Raw genomic sequence first — 13952 nt, 5'->3', positions numbered from 1 at the left:
CTAACATACAGTAACTAATTTAAGTCAGGACTGAAAACCTTACAGTGTACTGCAGTTTACCCATAGAGCATAGGTGTGCTTTATCATTTCTATCTAGCGCTAGCTTTCTGTTTGATTAAGTATAGTCTTTTCAATGTTTCTTTTATGCGATTACATCTCATGCTTTTATGCAATGCTTTGTTCGTCTTTATGATGTGTCAGGTATTTTTGATCTCTTGTTTCTTTTTAATTATACAGTAAATCCACTCCACAATTTCCTGATTTTTATTTGTTGAAAGACTTATTTTCCTTCTACTTCAAAATTATGTGCTACATAACTTTGACGAAATGTGAAAAGATTCAAGGAATATGACGACTTTTGCACAGCACACCTCGGCACACATGACTTCATATGAAACTCACGTGATTAGATGTGAGAGTCTGAACAATTTCCTAAGAATTCGTGGTTTACATTAAGAGTGATAGAGTACAACTGAAATGTTATTGATGGGGGGAGGTGCTTGTTTACAGCCTTAAAAAAGTACAAGATGTGATTTGGAGCTCACCCTGAGAATCTCTCTGCAGATGTAAGCGTTCCAGTCCTCTTTCAGAGTGTTGCCCTTGGTGTTCTTGATCAAATCAGTCACTGAGCCAGCGCCACAGAACTCCATAACCAGCTATGTACAAACACACAAAACACGTTTTTTTAATCATTTGCCTTGACGAGATCTGTCCTAGAGGAGCCTGAAACACCTGTAAAGCAACTTTAGATGACAGCAGGACCAAGAAACAAATGTTTACTTGTTTATTTACGTGCAACCCAAGTACAAATGTAATCAAAACATGTCTATTACTAATCACCAATTAGTTTGAGCCATTCAAAACCTAAAACAAGACTTATGCCAAGATGAAACAATTGCAAAAGCTCTGGCATATAGAGTGATAATTTACAGCAAAATGGAACCTGAAGCTGTCAGATATTTAGCATGAAAGCTGTTTTTCTCCAACAACCCAGATATACGTGATGCATAACTACTGGTTCTACATTGGTCACGGTGTGCAAGACAGCTCTTAAGACTGTCACAGTTACAGCTCCATCTCCAATGACACTACACTACTACTTAATGATGCGTAGATAGCTAATAGAGAAGTACAATCATCACTGAAACTCTACTCAAATGCTTTAATGTTGTTAAAGTTGCGTTATCTGCTGATACAAACAGAAAAACACACAAGTAATCATGATCCCCTCTGTCTAAGTGTGCGGAACGCTGTTTTGATTTTGTACATTCTATACTTTTAAGGTTTCATTCAATGCAGCTTACTTACTGTGAGTGTGTTTGAAAAACACTTCTGAACAACCGGTTTCTCTACACACTCGACAGGGAAAAAATAAACTACAAGCATAAACTGCCTCATTGCAGTCATAAGCTCAGATACAGAAACGGAAGCAGGATTATGTCTTTATTCAGACTATAATGGGAGCTTTTCACTATGCAAATAGGTCTTCCTCACTTGTGTCTTACTTGCTTTATGTGCTGATTTAAAAGGTGTGAGGAGCAGCCAACATGATAGCGGTGTGGAAGCAAATAATAAGATGTTTTTGAGGTGTGGGTTTTGTGCAAGTTCTGAATTAAGAGATCCAGACTTGGAAAAATCACACCAATAGAAATATTACCATTAACAAGCTATACAGAAACTTTTTAAAAGTTACGATTTTTAAAAGTGCTACCATTTTCCGTCATCTGGTTTCAAGTTCTTTTAATGTGATGCCAAAAAAAGTGTCTGAGTGATTGGAATGACTGCACTGAGCACAGAGATAGTCAGCTGTCTTAAAGAAGGCTCCCATATTTTTTTCACGCTTAAGGCTGGTAAAATTGGATGCCGGGAAATGCTTCCACTTGCAAAAAAACAAAACAAAACAAAAAACAGAGTAGAACTCTCAAGGTGTAGAAATTAATGGAGCACCACCAACCACTTTCGTTAAGTCAACCTTTTTTAAAAAATACAGTTCGCAAGCTACAAGCATCAGAGTGCAGGCTAGCCACCCAGGTAGAAAGTCAGACTAATTACCCAGTTATTATCAGCTGGTTATAGTTGTAATGTACAATAGGCACATGATCTGCTCAGTTCAGTTAATTAATGGAATACTTTTTTTTCTTCTAATACTGTGACACTGTAGTATTTTTTCTGTACATTTAACATATGAGAATCTGATACTGGCCTATGTTGCTATATTAATTTACATTTAGGGAATAAAACTGTTTAATTAATGCAAGAATCCTCCTGTAAATGCGCAACTTAAGATACAAAAAGGGATTCAAACATCTTTTCAGTGGTAAAAATGGAACAATCTTTGGACAGTGGGAATAAAAATACAAAAGAAAAAGTACCCAAACATGTACCCCTTTCCCTTTATGTCCTTTCATCACTGCGCTGCATCCATGGAGACTGGTGAACCAAAGTTCAGCTTTTGAGTCCTGGCTCTGCTTAAAGCCCCCCTCCCTTATATCAGCCCTCTTGTTTAGAGGAGAGGCAATTTGTGTGAAGCAGCCGACCCACTCTCACCCAGTCTGCGGTCTTTTAGCAAGATACAAAAGTAACACACTCACAGGTATGAACAGATGGCACATTTAAAACCCACACTTGCACACACTTATTAATGGTATCAGGGAAACACTGCAGGTGTTGATACAAGGAGAAATATACAGAGAGAAGATTTTGCTCCTTTGTGTTAATGTATTGGTCTGTGTAAGTGTTTGTACTGCCATTGTAGCAATGAATACAACAGGATCAGAGTGAAGAGAGCTACTGAAAAGCTCATGTTAGCATATGATTTGTTGCGTCTGGTCCAGATCTTTTATATTTGTCTCTAACAAATATGCTGTGTGCAGACATCCCACTAAATGCAAACGTACAGCTAATGTGCAACCTTTTCAGTGTTCAGAGGTATAGGTAATTGCCAAAAAGTCACTTTTATTTGTTTGACTGGGAGAATTTGAATCATTTTCTCATGAAAAACAAACATTAACTTCTCTGGTCAAATGTCTGGGGAATCCTGGTAAACTGAGTTAAACCCCCCTAAAATTAAATTTACTTTTTACTGAAATAGCATAATCTCACACTGAAAAGTTTAGAAACACACAACCTTTTATTTGTGCAAATGTATTCAGTGAGGGTCGGGGGGGCACTTGGCCATTTGTTTTTGCTTTTAACAACATAATAATTTATTTTGGACAAATAGAACTGAAGCATGTATTTTACTTAAAACTTTACATTATTTTAGTTGATCAATGTTTAGGGACCTATAATCAGTAATCCAAGACATCCTGGACTAAAACAGGGAACCATTTGTTTTAGCCACAGGCCAAAAGGCTAGTTGAGGACTCATACTGACCTTGCCAGCACACAGAGTGAGGTAAAGATACCAGGGGGGACACAAATGTGGGTGACAAAAAACAAAACCACATGATCACATAAAAAATTATGTCCTACCCAAAGCTGGTCATCGATGCCAGGAGGTTGTTTCTTGATGAATACACCAAAGTAAGTGGCAATGTTCCTGTGATTGCTGTACTTCTTCAGCATGTTGATTTCAGATTTGATCTCTTCCTCCTCATCCTGCAATAACAGAAATATAACCAGGCTTTAAACTTGGACCTTCATTTCTGACCCCGTACACACATTATGGGATGCTGATGGCATTTTCAATCAATTTTAATCAGGGAAAAAAAAATAATAAAAATGAATGTTGCAGAGTGCACAGCTGTGCTCTACATTATCCACACTAACAACATTACTCTTTAATTACTTCCACTTCCAGGGGGATGCTGTCACAGTGCCAGAAGCTGTTGTTTGAAACAAGTTGTTATGGTGGCTGTTAATTAGTTAAAATGGTCTCTTGTTTACTTATAAAATGTATAAAAATGTATGACAAATTGGCTGTAATTTGTGTTATCTATTTGTGCAGGTTTATTAAAAACTGTCTTTTCTTTTTTGTTCAAACTATTTACATCCTGCACATTCATCCAAGCTCCTGTTGCGTTATTCATTCATATGATGTGCCAACAGTTAATTCCAGCACTTTTCATTGTTTTGCTGGCAGCTGAGTGCTAACAGGGATGCATGGGGTTTGAGGATCTCTAAAAATAGCTGAGGTTCCCTCCTGCTTTAGATAACATCTCAGACCACGCTCTTCTCCAAATCATTCCAACTGATATTACCATGGCAATAGGCCTGTCCTCGTTTCATCTCCTCCACATCATGCGTGACTCATCGCTCTTAATTAGATGACATGGTTGACTTTAATATAAAGGTTTGAGATGGATTTTCTGTGTATGAATACGTAGGAGTGTGTAATTCCTGGGTGCACATATGTGCATCTTACCGTAGCGACATCCATGACCTTGATGGCTGCTAACTGCCCTGTCCTAATATGGCGACCCTGGTAAAAAGAAGGAGAAAATCAACTGAGAGAGAGAAGAGCGGAAGATAAGGCAGAAAATAACTTGAATGTTTTCTGAGAATAAAAACAGCATGGTTACAGATCTTCACATTAGCATAGGGTGTAATGGTATAAAAACACATTTTTCCATTAAATTAAAATCTGTTCCACAAAGTTTTCTTTAACTGCCATTGTAGTTTAAGCTATTATTATGGGCCCCGTATATGAAAGTGAGTAGTTCTTAACTTGTTGTCCCCTTGTGTGACTGACTCGGCTAATAGAGAGTGCTCGCTGGGCTAGGCAATGGCACTCTGTTACAAAATTACTGAAGAGGCCTCCACCAGTTTTACATTTTTTGTGAGGAAGTGTTTCAAGCACACAAGCAAAAAGGATAAAGTAAAAAGAAAAAGTGACAGAGTGATGGCGATTTTTAATCACTGTGAGAATAATGTGACTGGCTAACCGTTAGCCGATAGCTGCTCTAACAGCTCTATAGTTGGCATCTGCTAGAAAGGAAAGCATTTTCAGTTATGTTTTTATGCATTAGAGCCATAGAATAATAACACAAACAAAAACAATATGTGGACTCGTCAAACCTGTAACTCGATTATTCTACATAAATTAGTCAAAAACGCATCTCATAATCAATGAAATCTTTATGCTAATAATCTTTACTATTTGTGTATAAATACTTTGTATTGTAAAATGTAGTTTATTATCTCGTCTCATGGGGTATATGGATTTTACAACCGTACCTCAGCAACATCATATAACACTGTAAAAAACAAAACCTAATATCAGTTAATTTTAGATTCTTAAACCAGAGGACTTTGAAAGTCAAATTGTACCTTAAGCTCCTCGTTTTCACCACGTAGAGTTAATTACCCCAGAGCTTACATCCTTTCAAGGCCAACATCCATAAATTAAACTTTTTCTTAAAGGTTATGTCTTCCAAATACCAAAAGATGGTGGGACTAATAATTCACACGTCTCAAAAATCAGTTTTTTTTTGTAGATGTTTAGCAAGGGCTGGTTATTATAATCAATGTATAAACAGGTTTTAAAACACTGTGGTTTCAAAATCACACAAATGTTTCGTAATACCATTCCTACAGTTTAGACCAAGGTGACACAATATGTCACACACTTATCACAATCCGAGTATCACTATTCACCGGTGGTTGGCCGGAAATGTCCAGCAACTAGAAAGACAAATTAGTCTATTTGAAAATATTCCATAACACCAACAGTCTTGGCTAGGACACCACAACTTCTTGAAGCATTTTGACATGTGCAGGGTTGTCATATTTCCCAAAAGAAGACCACAGAAGAAGAAGTTGTACTTCCGCCTGTGCTGTAAAAACAAAACCAACCAAATGCCCAGCATCCAGAATGGATCCCCGTCAGGTTCTGAGAGAGGTTGATTCGTTAATGCTTTTCATAATTAAGCTAGAGCCTCAGCAACACATGCTGTTGCTGCGTTACAGGATGAGAGCACAGGAGGAAATTAACATGCCCCTTCCTCCACCAAAGACCAGAAACCAGTGGTTGTAGTCAGGTCAGTTTGCCCTAATCAGAATCGGAACAAGGATCGGCATAAACCACCCCTCTCGTTCAGAATATAATATATTTCCGACTGAGCTGAATCTGAGGTGAATAAGACCAGAATCTTTTGATTTGTGCGTTTACATTACACATTTGTATTGCGGTCGGCCATTTATTCTGAATACCTATGTCCATATAAACATGCCTTATGAGTGGAGTGTATATTAAGCAGCCAACCGAAGGCTCTAACTGTGCAGATAGCCAGAGTAATTAACCAGCTAATATCAGCATGTTGTACTTGTGTTATTTAATGAAGAGCAGAACTGGTGAAAGGGTATAATGTTCTGTGCAATATGTGCTTGAACACTAATATTACTTTTACAGGGTGTTTCAAAAGTGTATGTATCAAAATCAAGCCGTCAATTAAAAATGCTACACATAAGATTATTATTAAATTTTGAGAATCTCATTCTGACCCATTTTTTATGTATAAAAAGTTAGACAAAAGAATAAACTTGATAGGTGTTCTTTTTTTTTTCTATAGGTAAATCTCAAGAAAATAAATATTTTTGTTCATAGCTTCCTAAAAATAAACATATAAAATGTCCACTTGTAAAATAGGTTAAGTATCTTGACATGCTGACCTGCTTTCAACTCATTCAAATAAACTGTTAGCCACAAAGACTCTAATAGGTGGTAAATGTTCTCCAGTCTGATCCAAAATGTACATTAATAGGAACAAATCAGGTGGGTATTATCAAGGTATACTTAAGGTTCCTGAAGAATCAAGGGAACAAGGAGCTAGGAGAATACAAGCAAAGGTAAAAATATCTAAGAGGATCATTTGCAAGCAGAGCATCTGAGGATGTGATTGACTAATGAAGCAAATACAGACAGAGACACTAAAACCACTGCTGGCTACTCCCTCCACCTGTCACGCCTCAAGTGATTAGCATGCTATAGGCTGGTCAGAGTGGCTTAGGTCACCGGACTACAAAGAAACAAATTCATTGCGACAGACTGGGAGTAAGAACAGGAGCACTTGAATTCAAACCAGTTAGTGTTATACGGCTACCTGTAAAGTAATAGTTTAATTAAAGGGTTGTGTGACTAAATCAAACATATAAAGACCCTCTAAATTCAGCAGTAATTGTTTTATAAATAATTGTGGCACTAGTGGACTTTATTTGCAGTAATCGGACAGGAAAACGATCAAAAAGAGAAGGGCGGAAGACATGCAGCAAAGGCCCCAACGTTGAATCGAACTCTGGTTGACTGCGTCGAGGACTAACAGCCTCCGTATATGGGGTGGCTGCTCTACCTCTATGTCATGCGCTGCCCATTTTAAAACAGCTTTATTCTAATATTGTTTCTGCTCTATGACTCTACCTGCATTTCAGGCTCAGAAATATTTCGAAACAGTCAAATTTCTCTTTGCTGTAAACGAGGTAAAATGTAGCAGCTTGTTTTTTAAGCCAGCTGACGCGCAGTGTGCAGCAACATGTGGGAAAGAGGCAGTGGTGCATCACACTACGAGAGAGAGATAAACTCTTGTCAGGCATTTCTTTTGGCAAATTCATTAAAAAGACTTTAAACTGTTGGAACAGTGTGATGGATAATGTTTGCCGTTTTAAAATCACACCTTTCAAGAACATAGTTCTGCCTTGTTACCAGTAACCAGGTAGTTTTTACCAGTAACAACGCCTAGTTTTTACAATTTCTTTTGCTGAAAGACTTCATTCAAGGCGGCGTGAGCATACTACCATTTTTCACTTTAGCTTCTTTATAAAAAGTTATAATGTTGTTTTAACAGATCAATATCAAATATTGAGTTGAAGTCGCGATTAGCTTGTAAGTGTCATGATATAGAATTTATTATTCTGAAATAAAATGTAATTGCAAATCTGACCTTTGGTACTTCTCAGGAACTCAATATTTATTTGCTCCCAAGCTTTTTTGGGCAATGAGTTGAATTTCAAATTATTGACTGTTGAAGAATGAAAATAAAACTCTCGTAGGCTCCCATATTGTGACTGGTAATATGTTTATGTCCCTGGGGGACATAAATGACTGTAATCCCTTGAATAAACGTTCCTATTAAATGGCTCCACTTTTAAACTTGCTGATTTAATGCTAAAAAAGTTTGGGTTTTTAATATGGTAATTTTGCACTTTATATTGCAAACTAAGCATCACTGGGTGGTTGAAAGTGATCAGCCACTCTCACGCAAAGGCACATAGACACACACATCCAAGTCTCATAAAAAACACAGTTCAAATTCTGAGAGAGTGAAAGAGCTGGGAATATTGACCAAGGATTTCTCATTAGGATCAGACTGCCCCAATTCCAGAAGAACAAGGACCAGCTTTGTTAAAAAGCCAACAAAAGAATTAGAGTCACTTACAAATCAGCAACTCAAACACTTACAGACACACAGAAAACAGAAAAAGATTTCTTATCTTTCAATTGTTCACACAGCCAGAGGAACTCTTAAAACCTCTCACATGTACACACAAAGACATGCAAGCGATAGGGTGAGAGACAGGGGACAGAATGACTGATTAGGTCAGAGTGACACCAAGGGAGAAAGAAAAAGTGAACATGTCAAACAGATATGAAACATGGATATTATCAGACCGAATAAAAAAATTGATTTGTCTGAACCAGCTGACAACGGTCCTCCCTTCGAATCTCTTCATCTCTCCTCCAGGAGCAGTAATGTCATCCAGGCTTATTAAATGACCGTTTTGGAAAGGAGGATCAGAAAGAAATTAGCACAGTCTGCTCATCGTTATCTTCATTGCTGTATTTGCTCTCTCCCTCCTAATTTATTTGCAATCTCAAAAGTGAGACTGGGTTAGACTAAAATAGCATTTCCAAACCAGTTAATTTAACAAGATGATGTAGCAGTGTTACAGTTCTGCGCAAAAGTCTATACCCTTGCACTTTTGCACATTTTGTAACATTATAACCAGAAACCACAATGTATTTTAATGGGATTTTATGTGACGGACAAACACAAGATATGCATAATTGTAAAGTAAAATTAAAATGATGAAGAGTTCTCAAAATGTTTTTTAACAAAATCTAAACGGTGTGTATGCATGCATCTCTGCTCAGCTCCCTTTATAGTGATACCCCTAAATGAAGCTCACTGTGGTTGAATCTCAGTATACATACCACTGGGATAAAGTTAGAACTTTAAAGCAGAGTTTTGTTATAAGACAATATCATAAGCTCTGGACATCTCACAGGGCACTGTCCAATCCTTCATTCATTCATTCATCCTTTATACTGCTTCTTCCATAGTGGGTCACGGGGGGAGCTGGTGCTTGTCTCCAGCAGTCTACAGGCGAGAGGCGGGTTACACCCTTGACAAGTTGCTGGTCCATCGCAGGACAACACAGAGAGATACAGGACAAACAACCACGCACACACTCATTCACACCTAAGGGCAATTAGAGACCAATTAACCTAACAGTCATGTTTTTGGACTGTGGGAGGAAGTCGGAGTACCCGGTGAGAACCCACGCATGCACGGTGAGAACATGCAAACTCCATGCTAAAAAGACCCCCGGCCGGGAGTCAAACCCAGGAGTCTTGCTGCAAGGCAACATTGTTGCCAACTGGTGTGCAAACTGTTCAATCCATCATCCAAAAAGGGGGTCATCATCAGGTTCGAAAATCTGTGAAGAGACTCACTTTTGGTTGTGCACTCCACAAATTAGGCCATTTCGGAAGAGTGGCAAGAAGAAAGTCATTGCTGAAAGAAGCCATGAGACGTTCCATTAATAGTTTACCACGTAGGTGACACAACAGACATGGAAGAAGTTGCTCTGCTTAGGTGAGACCAAAATTGATTTGCACTGTTTTGCATGGTGGTGGCAGCGGTGTCATGCTTTCTTTTCCGCCAGGAGGGAATGGGAAACTGGTCTGAGTCAAAGGGAAGATTGATGGAGCTAACTATGGGACATTTCTGGAAGAAAACCTTGACTTGAGACTGTTGCAAAAGTTAACCTTCCAGCACCACAATGACCCTAAATATACAGCCAGAGCTACAATAGAATGATTTAAATCAAAGCATATTCATGTGTTAGAATAATTCAGTCAAAGTCCAGACGTAACTCCAATTAAGAATCTGTGGTAAGACCCTAAGCTTGATATTCACAGAGGCAAAGAGGTTCTGTTTGGCCGAGCTTAAACTTTTCCGCAGAGAAAACTGCGCAAATATTTTACTCCTTATGCTGTGTGCGTAAAACCATACCCCAAAATATTTGGAGCTTTATTTGCAGCCAAAGGTGGCTTTACAAAGAATAAAACCAGGAGGCTAAATACAAATTCATGCCACCGTTTTCTATTGGGTAAGAACGCTGTCAAAAACAATGTGCATGTAAAGACGGAAATGTGTGCATATTAGTCAATAGTTGTGCATAAGTAAAATCCAAAAGAGGTATTGTAAATTTTCTCTATAAGAATACAAAATAAAATGTTACAGCTTAAAGAAATTACAAACAAAGTTCAAGTTTACAGTTGTGGTTTATTCTTTATGGTTTGCACTCCTCACCGCCAGTAAACATAGTGCCGGGATTGGATGATGGAAAAAGGTAATGGGAGATAATTCAGTCTAAAATGAATATTAGGAACAGGGGGGAGATAGAGAGGAAATCAAGAGTATTATAAATAAAGCATTGTTCTTATTTTTATGAAATACAAAACTAAAACATAGAATATAGTGGGTGGAGTTATACAATGATGTACAGTAGGTGGCGGTATGCACCTCTGAATTCGTTGCTTACCGCCATCAGAAAAAGAGAAGAAGAAGAAGAAGAAGCAGCAACAGCACTAGCGCCAAGATGATGGACCAAGAAACTAAAGTACAAAGCCAGGTAACGTTAAAAAGTTTATATATGTCTTAATGTCTTTAATATATGCTATTGGTCTGACATCTTGGGGCTAGTGCTGCTGCTTCTTCTTCTTCTTCTCCTGGCGGTACTTCCTAATACACGCTTTGTCGCTCCTTACTATGGCAGTATTACGAAACATTAATATTAATCACTGCGATTGTTCCAAAAATGGTTAAAAAAACAACACAACTGAACTTCAGTACTTGTAGGTGGAGACGTTTCACTCTTCATCCAAAGGACTTTCTCAATTCAAAGTTAGTGAGAGAGAAGTTCCAAGCTTTTAAGCTGTTTGGGATGTGCCATTCTGCATATCTAAATTCACATGCAGATTAGACTCCCTAACATTAGGACGTTGTTAGTGCCGTTGTTAGCCTGGATCAAGAAGGTGTGCATTGGTTTGAAACTGACTGGGGATCATGCTTAATGCTGAATGGTAAGTTTTTGAAAGATGAAATCTGAGGCGTTCTCCGTTTAGAGTTGTTTATTCTTGTTTGACGTAAATGGCTTCCTTCACTCCTCTATCAAACCATCTATTTTCTCTGTCCAAAATATGAACATTTCAGTCCTCTAAACATGGTCCTTATCCTTAGTTGCAGTTACAAAAACAACTGCTGTTGTTGTAACCTGATTTTGTCCTCTGTGTTCCTCTAGTTACATGTGTTGGTTTCTGGGCGTGCCTGCCTCTGAGCAGTCATCATACCTGCAGCTTATTTTTATAATGTCTTCGATCAATCTGTCGTTACTGGTAAATCTAATTAAACATTTGGAAACCTTTCTCAGCCCTCCATTGAACAGTTGCATAGCTTGGCACCGTCGCATAAGACTTCTTCTCTGTGTTCCCATGCAGGTCTGGCATGCTTGCCTTGGGTGGAATCCACCCTAGACGTCATCTCCATATTACATGGCAGAGATTCTGTTGACAGACCTTAACTGTCAGAATAAAACATAATCAGCACATGGATCTTTTGACTGTTATGCCAGTGTCAAACCCACCAACGCAAATATGGTAATAAACAAAGCCACAATTTGTGTTATACAAAAAATAGCTATCTAGTAGGCTTGGCAATAATATGGTATTAATAGCAACAGTATTGCTTTAAATACCATCATAGACAACAGTGGTTTTAGCATCGAAACTGGTAGAAAAAAACTCTCAATAACAGCTTGGGCAAGTTCATGGACAAATATCAACTCGTCACAGATAGTCAGTATGGATTCAAAACCAACTGATCTTCAACACTGGAAACAGCTTGATCAATGGAAGAAACTAGAAACTATCAACAAGAAAAAAAAACATTAAGTTAGGAGTATTTACTGACCTCAAGAAATCTTTTGACACAATTGAACTCCACATACTATTAAAATGAAACAATACAGGATCAGGCAAGTAGCACTTAACTGATTAAAAATGTAGGAGACAACAGTTGGTACGTCATTTGTGGCATCCACTAGGAGTCCGTATTGGGCCCACAACACTTTATTATGTCTATACAGTGCTGTGCAAAAGTTTTAGGCAGGGGTGAAAAAATGCTGTAAACAAAGAATGCTTTCAACGATGGAAGTGTTAATCAATCATCATTTTCATCAATCAACAAAATGCAGTGAATGAACCAAAGAGAAATCTAAATCAAATCAATATTTGGTGTGACCACCCTTTGACTTCAAAACAGCATCAGTTCTTCTAGGTAAACTTGCACACAGTCTTTAAAGGAATTCGGCCGGTAGGTTGTTTCAAACACCAGCTAACACCAACTAACCACAGATCTTCTGTGGATGTAGGCTTTCTCACATCCTTCAGACTCTTCATGTAACCCCAGACACACTCAATGATGTTGAGATCAGGGCTCTGTGGGGGCCATACCATCACTTACAGTCTGTCTTGTTCTTCTTTATGCTGAAGATAGTTCTTTGGCTGAATGTTTGGGTTCACTTACTTAGCATTTTGTAAATTGATAAAAACAAACAATCCTCATTTATATTTCTGAAAGCATTCTATGTTTACAGCATTTTTTCACACCTGCCTAAAACTTTTGCACAGTACTGTAAATGATCTGTAATGTTTATAGTGTCTAATTTATTGAAGCTTCTTTTGTTTCCTGATAAAATAAACAAACATCTTTTGAAGGAAAATACAAAAAGGGCACTGCCTCTGTTAAAAATGTTTAAATTGCCTGGAATATATGAGTGACTTCTCATCCATTCTTTCATTTTTTTAGATCAGGTATTGACGTGTTGCTTGCTGAGATTTTATAGGCTCCTTATTGTTCTTAGAGAGGTTTTATTCAATTGATCTCTAGATTCCAGTGGCAGTAGTAAGGTCTAGGTGTGGACTGTGGTTGCTCACAGTTAATGATTCAATAAGGACGGTTGATGACCAGGTTGGGTTGGAAAGCTTTTCAAGATTATCTTCATCTGATGCTGAAATGGGTTTTATTAGCTGAAATATGAAAGACTGACAAAATGGCAAAAAAGAACAAATCTGTTAAACCTAGTCGTTTTGTTTTGTCCCATTTTTCCTTTCCTGATTTAGTATTTGCAGGTTTAAATGCAGCAAAATAGCCCTGTTTTTTTAGATTTTGCTGAAATTCTGTCAAAGACATTTATGTTTTTATCCTAGAAAAATACAAACAGGCAATAACCGAATGTACCCACCAGTGAATTACACTCACTGGAGTCCCCCAACTAGACACAAAGCGTTGCTGTTGGGAAAATAACACCATTACAGAGCAGGAATGGAAGCAGGACAAGAGTTAACAGGAAATACCACGATATAGCTTATGGCAGTATCACTGTATGCAATACTAATACTGCAAAGGACTGTTTAAAATGCAGTAAGTGCTAGCTATTGTGCCATGTCCACACATCATAGATCACTGTGGCCAAGACACTAAATGTCACAGAGCGTTGGGAGCACACATCTGAAAGAGAGGAGTGAGAAAAACTGTGGATTTATCTTAACTGACATCATTATAGTAATATTTACCAGTAACATCCCTACTGCATGATTTTCTAATATCACACATAAACAGACATGGTATATTTAAAGCTTTGCACATAGATATTAAATGTGTAGTGAATAT

The 13952-nt window shown here is 37.9% G+C and overlaps 1 protein-coding gene across 16 annotated transcripts in view; it reads right to left on the bottom strand.

Annotated features, from left to right (window-relative positions):
• tnika (TRAF2 and NCK interacting kinase a) overlaps window positions 1–13952 on the bottom strand; it is a 96198-nt gene that overhangs the window by 39995 nt on the left and 42251 nt on the right. For all 16 annotated transcript variants that reach the window (XM_047345005.1, XM_047345008.1, XM_047345007.1 and 13 more), the window contains exons 3-5: window positions 4367–4423; window positions 3475–3600; window positions 546–656 (exon numbers count right to left, since the gene is read on the bottom strand). In XM_047345005.1, the coding sequence (XP_047200961.1) occupies window positions 546–656; window positions 3475–3600; window positions 4367–4423 (294 nt within the window). The remainder of the gene's footprint in view (window positions 1–545; window positions 657–3474; window positions 3601–4366; window positions 4424–13952) is intronic.

This window comes from Girardinichthys multiradiatus, chromosome 19 (assembly GCF_021462225.1).
Source record: "Girardinichthys multiradiatus isolate DD_20200921_A chromosome 19, DD_fGirMul_XY1, whole genome shotgun sequence".
Lineage (NCBI taxonomy): Eukaryota > Metazoa > Chordata > Actinopteri > Cyprinodontiformes > Goodeidae > Girardinichthys > Girardinichthys multiradiatus.
This window is presented reverse-complemented; position numbering and strand designations above follow the sequence as displayed.